This window comes from Oncorhynchus mykiss, chromosome 2 (assembly GCF_013265735.2).
Source record: "Oncorhynchus mykiss isolate Arlee chromosome 2, USDA_OmykA_1.1, whole genome shotgun sequence".
Lineage (NCBI taxonomy): Eukaryota > Metazoa > Chordata > Actinopteri > Salmoniformes > Salmonidae > Oncorhynchus > Oncorhynchus mykiss.
The window spans coordinates 16,290,080-16,299,370 of record NC_048566.1 but is presented as its reverse complement, the minus strand read 5'-3'; the positions used below and the strand labels follow the sequence as shown (position 1 = coordinate 16,299,370).

At 45.6% G+C, this 9,291-nt stretch overlaps 1 protein-coding gene across 1 annotated transcript; it reads right to left on the bottom strand.

The window, feature by feature from the left end:
* Positions 1-821: 821 nt before the first annotated feature.
* On the bottom strand, positions 822-9,226 carry LOC110536177 (FAD synthase). Its single transcript, XM_021621796.2, has 10 exons — positions 9,093-9,226; positions 7,691-7,937; positions 7,173-7,550; positions 5,602-5,715; positions 5,056-5,323; positions 4,780-4,927; positions 4,531-4,629; positions 2,553-2,742; positions 1,447-1,520; positions 822-1,342 (listed from the first exon to the last, which is right to left on the bottom strand). The coding sequence occupies exons 2-10, from the start codon at positions 7,868-7,870 to the stop codon at positions 1,207-1,209; spliced, it is 1,587 nt and encodes a 528-aa protein (XP_021477471.1). The 5' UTR covers positions 7,871-7,937; positions 9,093-9,226; the 3' UTR covers positions 822-1,206.
* Between the last annotated feature and the right edge of the window lie 65 nt (positions 9,227-9,291).

The window sequence follows — 9,291 nt, the reverse complement described above, 5'->3', positions numbered from 1 at the left end:
CAGTATTTACAATATATCAGTGGAGGCTGGTGGGAGGAGGTATAGGAAAACCGGCTCATTGTAATGGGTGAAAAATGTAGTTTCCATATGTTTGATTCCATTTATTCGATTCCAGCCATTACAATGAACCCGTCTCATAGCACTTCCCACGTGCCTCCACTGCAGTATACAAATATAATATACACTGAGAGTACAACACATTAGGAACACCTGCTCTTTCCATGACATGGACTGACCAGGTGAAAGATATGATCCCGTATTGATGTCACATGTAAAATCCACTTCAATCAGTTTAGATGAAGGGGAGGAGACAGGTTAAAGAAGGATTTTAAGACTTGAGACATATGGGGTATTTGTGCATTCAAAGGGTGAATGGGCAAGAGTAAATATTGAAGTGCCTTTAAACGTGCCATGGTAGGACGTGCCAGGCGCCCTGGTTTGAGTGTTAAGAACTGCAACGTTGCTGGGTTTTTCACACAACAGTTTCATGTGTATCAAAAATGGTCCACCACCCAAAGGACAGCCAGCCAACTTAACACAACAGTGGGAAGCATTGACGTCAACATGGCCAGCATCCTTGTGGAACGCTTGACACCTTGTAAAGTCCATGCCCCAACGAATTGCAGCTGATCTGAGGGAAAATGGTGGTGCAACTCAATATTAGGAATGTGTTCCTAATGTTTTGTAGGCTCAGCGTAGATTAAAAGACATAGCTTGTCGTGTAAAATCGTGAACATTGTTAAATGTACAACAGTAATTACTCTCCCTCCCCCTTTCTCATCAGCACCTTCAATCTCTTGCCAATAATTAATCAATAAGTCAACTTGACAGATTTATATTTTATTACAAACCATGTAAATCCATATCATTAGATTCTAAGCCACTCACACATACACATTTTACACTCAAACACACACCTTTCCTTCAAAATTCACTCATTCTGCGATCAGTCTCTGGTTCTTTTGTCTGTTCCACTTTCCTCAATCTGTTTCCTCTTTCTTTCACTCTCCTCTTCCTTCCTTCCTTCCCTCTTCTCTTCTTTTCAGAAGTTGCCTGTATGTTCAATTTTGTCTAATGGTTAAGGTTGGGATTTGAGCAGGATATGCTGATCCTAGGTCTGTCCCTACAAGCATCTCTTACCTGGAGCCCCAAACAGGAAGGGCGGATAAAAGATCAGGACATGACGTTACAAACAAGGAAGACACATCATTCACGTGAGTCGCGCTCCATTTCCTCATTCTCCAAGTGGTGGGCAGGTCTATAGCGGCTCACGCCCCTCCCATCCACCACTTGGAGGGCAGGGTTTCGGCAGGTGTTGTCCATGCTGCCTAATGAGGTGTACCTGTCAGGAGACGGACAGAGGAATCAGTCAGAGACTAGGACGGGGGAGTAGACAGTGAGAGGAAACAGAGGACATGCTTGATTAAGGTGTGTATGTCTTCTTACCCTTTATCATACAGAATACAGTAGGGCACATATAGAGTCCTCAGGAATGACCAGATATCATGATACGTCCAGTCCTGATGGAGACAGAGAGAGAGGTAGGGAGAGAAACCAAGAAAGAAGGGGGAGAGAGAGAGCATGAGAGCACGATCTTCGTGTCTGGGTTGGCGCCCCCCCTTGGGTTGTGCCGTGGCGGAGATCTTTGTGGGCTATACTCGGTCTTGTCTCAGGATGGTAAGTTGGTGGTTGAAGATATCCCTCTAGTGGTGTGGGGGCTGTGCTTTGGCAAAGTGGGTGGGGTTATATCCTTCTTGTTTGGCCCTGTCCGGGGGTATCATCGGATGGGGCCACAGTGTCTCCTGACCCCTACTGTCTCAGCCTCCAGTATTTATGTTTAAGTTTGTTATATCTGGAGTACTTTTCCTGTCTTATCTGGTGTCCTGTGTGAATTTAAGTATGCTCTCTCTAATTCTATCTCTCTCGGAGGACCTGAGCCCTAGGACCAAGCCTCAGGACTACCTGGCATGATAACTAGTTGCTGTCCCCAGTCCACCTGGCCGTGCTGCTGCTCCAGTTTCAATTGTTCTGCCTGCGGCTATGGAGCCCTGACCTGTTCACCGGACTTACTACCTGTCCCAGACCTGCTGTTTTCAACTCTCTAGAGACAGCAGGAGTGGTAGAGATACTCTCAATGATCGGCTATGAAAAGCCAACTGACATTTACTCCTGAGGTGCTGACTTGCTGCACCCTCGACAACTACTGTGATTATTATTATTTGACCATGCTGGTCATTTATGAACATTTGAACATGTTGGCCATGTTCTGTTATAATCTCCACCCGGCACAGCCAGAAGAGGACTGGCCACCCCTCATAGCCTGGTTCCTTCCTAGGTTTTGGCCTTTCTAGGGAGTTTTTCCTAGCCACCGTGCTTCTACATCTCCATTGCTTGCTGTTTGGCGTTTTAGGCTGGGTTTCTGTACAGCACTTTGAGATATCAGCTGATATAAGAAGGGCTTTATAAATACACTTCTAATTTAAAAAAAATCTAAATCAAATGTATCACACACACACCCTCAGAAAGGGAACATTGCAAGCATCATGTCTCACCAGCAGGGGGTTGACCCTCATGTAGTCCGGCCATCCAGGGTCAGTGAGACACATGGGTGTGAGTGTGTGTGAGTAGGGGTCACTCCTCCTGGTGCCCATACACACAGCTCTCAGCTCCGGCCTCCTCTCCTGTACCTCACTCAATGCCTGCCGAATACTGCCCTCCACTGAGAAAATCTCCAGGTCATATCTATGGGAGACAGGATGGAGCTCTGCTAAATAGTGAGCCAAAGTCTCTGTATAATAATACTGTAATACATTTTATTATCAGAGTTTTGCTCAAACGCAAAAGATGCAATGTAGATCAAGCTACAACCATACACAGACCTGTTGGGGACAGAAAAAAAGTACATACAGTGGAGCAAAAAAGTATTTAGTCAGCCACCAATTGTGCAAGTTCTCCCACTTAAAAAGATGAGAGAGGCCTGTACTTTTCATCATAGGTACACTTCAACTATGACAGACAAAATGAGAAAAAAAAATCCAGAAAATCACATTGTAGGATTTTTAATGAATTTATTTGCAAATTATGGTGGAAAATAAGTATTTGGTCACCTACAAACAAGCAAGACCTGTAACTTCTTTAAGAGGCTCCTCTGTCCTCCACTCGTTACCTGTATTAATGGCACCTGTTTGAACTTATCAGTATAAAATACACCTGTCCACAACCTCAAACAGTCACACTCCTTACTCCACTATGGCCAAGACCAAAGAGCTGTCAAAGGACACCAGAAACAAAATTGTAGACCTGCACCAGGCTGGGAAGACTGAATCTGTAATAGGTAAGCAGCTTGGTTTGAAGAAATCAACTGTGGGAGCAATTATTAGGAAATGGAAGACATACAAGACCACTGATAATCTCCCTCGATCTGGGGCTCCACGCAAGATCTCACCCCGTGGGGTCAAAATGATCACAAGAACAGTGAGCAAAAATCCCAGAACCACACGGGGGGACCTAGTGAATGACCTGCAGAGAGCTGGGACCAAAGTAACAAAGCCTACCATCAGTAACACACTACGCCGCCAGGGACTCAAATCCTGCAGTGCCAGACGTGTCCCCCTGCTTAAGCCAGTACATGTCCAGGCCCGTCTGAAGTTTGCTAGGGAACATTTGGAGAATGTCATATGGTCAGATGAAACCAAAATATAACTTTTTGGTAAAAACGCAACTCGTCGTGTTTGGAGGACAAAGAATGCTGAGTTGCATCCAAAGAACACCATACCTACTGTGAAGCATGGGGGTGGAAACATCATGCTTTGGGGCTGTTTTTCTGCAAAGGGACCAGGACAACTGATCCGTGTAAAGGAAAGAATGAATGGGACCATGTATTCTGAGATTTTGAGTGACAACCTCCTTCCATCTGCAAGGGCATTGAAGATGAAATGTGGCTGGGTCTTTCAGCATGACAATGATCCCAAACACACCGCCCGGGCAAAGAAGGAGTGGCTTCGTAAGAAGCATTTCAAGGTCCTGGAGTGGCCTAGCCAGTCTCCAGATCTCAACCCCATAGAAAATCTTTGGAGGGAGTTGAAAGTCCATGTTGCCCAGCAACAGCCCCAAAACATCACTGCTCTAGAGGAGATCTGCATGAAGTAATGGGCCAAAATACCAGCAACAGTGTGTGAAAACCTTGTGAAGACTTACAGAAAACGTTTGACCTCTGTCATTGCCAACAAAGGGTATATAACAAAGTATTGAGAAACTTTTGTTATTGACCAAATACTTATTTTCCACCATAATTTGCAAATAAATTCATTAAAAATCCTACAATGTGATTTTCTGGATTTTTTTCTTCTCATTTTGTCTGTCATACTTGAAGTGTACCCATGATGAAAATTACAGGCCTCATCTTTATAAGTGGGAGAACTTGCACAATTGGTGGCTGACTAAATACTTTTACTAACAGAGGTGCAGTATATAGGGATTGAGGAAACGACCTAGCGATGCTAACGCTAACTACAGAGACCGATAGCTTACCTCTTTATTGTGTCCTGGAGGAATCTCTCCATCTCTGGGAAGGGAGAGACAATGCGAATGTACAGAGCCTTTACCTTGTCCTTACCCTCCGGATACCGCCTGTGAGGGAGGGGGAGAGAGAGAATAAATACAAGGTAGATTTTCCCAGTAAACAATCAATTCAGACAGGAGAACACAATATGGGTTAAAAGTCACATATCGTCTCATTCCTTCATTCTGTGTAGACAGAAAACTGTCTCTCTCTCTCACCGTTTCAGTGCAGCGTAATATAGATGTAGAAGAGCAGTGCAGTCTTTGCCTCCATTGAAGCCCACACAGATCTCCCCTGCCGAATACTGATCCAGAGCAGTCTCTATGGTCTTCAGAGCGTTTGCCACTTTATCACCCAGTGGTGTGCCTATGGGAGATGGAGTTCATACAGACAGTTGGAATCATGGGAAATGTTGTCACTGTCATTTTTTATGGGTACTCTACCTGTCCCTCCCGCCACCCCTCCCTCCTTTGGTCTCTCACACACACACACACCGCTGTTGGCCAGTGTGTAGACCTCCTCAGTAGCGATGGACACAGGGTCCGTGACCAGGGGAACCACACTGCCTTTGGGCATCTCCTCCAGCAGCTGAGCCCGGGCCTTCTCCACCTCCTCAGAGCTGTCTGAATCCAGCACCAGCCTGACCCGGTGGTAGTTACTGAGCCAGTCAGGGTAGGAGCCCAGAGCCACCCTCTTCCCCCAGCCCGCCTGCAGGCGGGTCAGCACCGGGGCGATCAACGCCTCGTCTGCATCCACAAACACCTACAACACAACACGGGTAATACATAACATTATAATAGGCATCCATTGCAGCAGTGGTCCTGTGCAGGCTTTGCTCCAGCCCAGCACAAACACAGCTGATTCAGCTCATCAAGGTCTTGATGATTAGTCCATAACTTGAGTCAGATGTGTTAAATCTGAGATGGAACACAAGCCTGCACACCCTGTGGGTCTCCAGGTCCAGGAGTGAAGCGACATTTGTCTGTTGAAAACGTCTTGTCAACTGTATTGTAGTGGAGTCAGACGGTTGGTCACCTCACCTCTCGTGTGTGGAAGGTGGTCCCTGAGCCAGCGAACAGGTGCTCCAGACCGTTGAAGGCTCTCTCCAACAGAGACGGGATCCCAGGGAAGATGTAGACGTTACGCACACTCACCTGGGAATGTCAGAGACGGAGTCAGAACCACGACCAGCATGACATCAAGCATCTCCAGACTCTTAAAGCCGGTGGCTCCAAAGCACTCATATCTCCTATCATTAAAATATATTTTACCTGGTTTCAGACACTGACCATCAAGTAGAATGTTCATGTTTTCTACATGATATCATGTTATACTACAGCGTTGAAGTATACTCATTTCTGATTGGCTAAAAGGGCATTATAGAATGACGTTAAAACCAGATAACTGGACAGTTGGAAAAGATATCGGGACGCCTTGCAATCATGAAAATTGTAAACGCAGGTCCAACGGGGATTAAAAACGTATCTAGCTAGCGTCTATTTGTTTTTGCGGAGACATGTTTTGGAGCATCTGATGACCTAACGTGGTGAGTGATGAACATGAATCTCTCTGGACAATACCAATGTTCCCTCTAAACTGTGCGTGTGCACAGGCGTGACACAGTAGAAATATCAGCCTGCAAAGAAAAGCACGAGATTGAATTTCACTAAACTTTCCAGTTTTTCCCCCTTAACACTATGAACTGTGGGAATTGTGATTGAATCAACACAATATTAGCCACTTTCAATGCAACCTACTTAGTATCCTAAACTAACTATGCAAGGGATTTTTTGGTAGGCAGAACGCATCGGAGAAGGATTCTGTTCAGCCCTTACTCTTCACAGACAGGTGCGGCATAACCAATCAGAGCAGCAGTAGCCTACAAGCAAATAGACCATTGCCATATGGATCTGTACAAAAGTTGAAGAACATACGCACATCCAGGTACTTTTCGCAGGTGAATTTATGGAAAGCGCTGCACACTGCTCCCAAACTGTTTCACTAAGTGATGTCACTGAGTACTGCCCATATATACAGTGCCTTGCGAAAGTATTCGGCCCCCTTGAACTTTGCGACCTTTTGCCACATTTCAGGCTTCAAACAAAGATATAAAACTGTATTTTAAATATCGAACTAATCATAATGAACCACTGGGTCGAGTCTCTCTTTGGCAACCAAAATATGAGTATGAATTTGCTTATATGAGTGAAAATATCAATGGATTTTCTTTTATTTTCTACCGGTAAATGTGTGCTTAGTATTGTTTTCTTTGGCAAATGTAGTATAAACGAATGCAACAAACAAATGCAACAAAATAAACGTTGCTGCAGAGGTCGGGACTGTGTTGCTGTAGCTAGTTGGCGCCGTCTGCCACCCGTTGTTTCCAAGGTAATGTACAGAACGTGGGTGTTTATCCCTTACATGTTAAAGGAGTCAAATTATGCATTTTACATCATAATGATGATGTGGCAAGTCACGCTTTACTTCTTGAAAGTCCAATATCTTGACTTGACTGCTAACATTCAAAACATTTAGGGACTGTATCAACAGTGGACTAATGAGAAAGAAAATACCAAAACATATTTTTGTTTAACAGTAGTCAGCCACTGACCAGTGGGTAGCGTAGTGGCTTTCCAGTCTGAGGGTCAGTGCCGTAGTTGAGCTTGGCCGAGCGGGGGACCATGGCTAGCTTCATGGCTGCATTCTCCCTATCCACCACCCCAAAGAACTCCTCCACCAAACGGGTCAGCTCCGGGTGGGCATGCAGTTCCTCCTCGAACGCCAAGGCAACACTCTCGAAGGTGACGTCGTCGTGGGTGGGGCCTATTCCCCCAGAGGTGAGCAGGTGTGTGTACTGTGGGGCCAGGAGGGCCACCTCCTTAGAGATGACCTCCTGCTGGTCAGGGATTACTGTGACACGCTGGACACACACTCCCAGCTTCCTCAGCGCTCGCGACAGGAAGGCACTGTTAGTGTCCACAGTGTGACCCTGAGAGAGAGTGGGTGGGTAGAGGGAGGGAGAGACTCTTTAGATTAGCTAATTCCTAAGAGATAGGGACTTCGGGAGGAGGTTGTTGTCAGAGATCAGGCATATTCCACTCAGTACCAAGCCCCCATCTCCAGTATCACCTTGAGTATCTCGTCCCCGATGATGAGGATGGCTGCTGTGACAGCCCCCCCCTTCTGTTGACAGGAGGTACCGCAGCTCTGGTGATTCTGGGCCATGGTTACAGTGGTGACCTGGACCTGGGCGGCCACTCTCCTCACACGCACCGCTGCTCTACTCAGCCTGGACACAGCCTGCAGCATCCAGACCTGAGACAGAAAGAGTGGGGGAAAGAGAACCAACTAGAGAGGGAGACAGGGAAGGAGATGGCTATGGAGGAGTAGAGGAGAGGGAGAAATGGGGGAATGGACAGCAATAAGTTTGTCATCATATTTACATAAGGCAGGGAGGGTAAACCAGGGGAGGAGTGTTACATACACAGGATTTCACCATAAATGATTGTCCAGTTAGCTACCTATTCTATTTGAAATCCAAGCATTAACTTGAAGTTATGGTGGCTCAAATGTGTTGCTGTCTAAGTTCGAGATACATGTCTGCTGTAGTTATAAGCCACCTGCCTATCTAGAGTGGCAGCCCTCATTCTCCACTTGTTCTGCCAGTCACATTATGTTAAAGGTCTCCAAAGCACACATATCCCTGGGTCGCTCCTCTTTTCAGTTTGCTGCAGCTGGTGACTGGAACGAGCTGCAACAAACACTCAAACTGGACAGTTTTATCTCAATCTCTTCATTCAAAGACTCAATCATGGACACTCTTACTGACAGTTGTGGCTGCTTTGTATGATGTATTGTTGTCTCTACCTTCTTGACCTTTGTGCTGTTGACTTTGACCAATAATGTTTGTACAGTGTTTTTGTGCTGCTACCATTGTGTTGCTAGTGTACCATGCTGTGTTGTCATGTTTTGCTGCCTTGTTATGTTGTCGTCTTAGGTCTCTCTTTATGTAGTGTTGTGATGTGCGTTTTGTCCTTTATTTATATTGGATTTATTTGTTTAATCCCAGGTCCCCGTCCCCACAGGAGTAGGCCGTCATTGTAAATAACAATTTGTTCTTCACTGACTTACCTAGTTAAATAAAGGCTAAATAAACCAAAGTAAAGGGCGATCTCGCCACGGTCTTTCGGCGAGGAACAAGCCAGCCACAACCATTGCATTGGACCAGATACGGAAAAGGAAGCGAGACATCCCACTCGCACATATTTTTCAGGTTCATATTAAGTCAACGGAACTATGACAACTGTTTTCAAAGGTAAACGGCCTGTGTAAGATATCTTAATTTAGCCTACATCATTTGCTAACAGCTAGCTAGTTACCCCCTGCGCACATGAGTTTGTATATAACCATGATCATTAGTTTAATGGCAACGTGATATGCTTTCTACAGATCATAATTTATCTCTGCTGTGACAATAGATAGCAACAATCATGTATTTGATAACCCGTGTAATCAACAGACAAGTGCTTACCCTAAAGTCGCATACGTCCTCGTAATGTATTAGCCGACAAAACTGCATGTCCTTCAAAGACTGGGCGGCTCTGGCGAGCCAATCAAGAGCAATAAATTGCAATCTCTGAATCCAGAAAGCCAATGAGCTGTGAGAAGGCGGGACGAAATGTTACCACGTGTTTGTTTGTGTAGCGGAAGTACAGGGTGTGCAGTGTTGC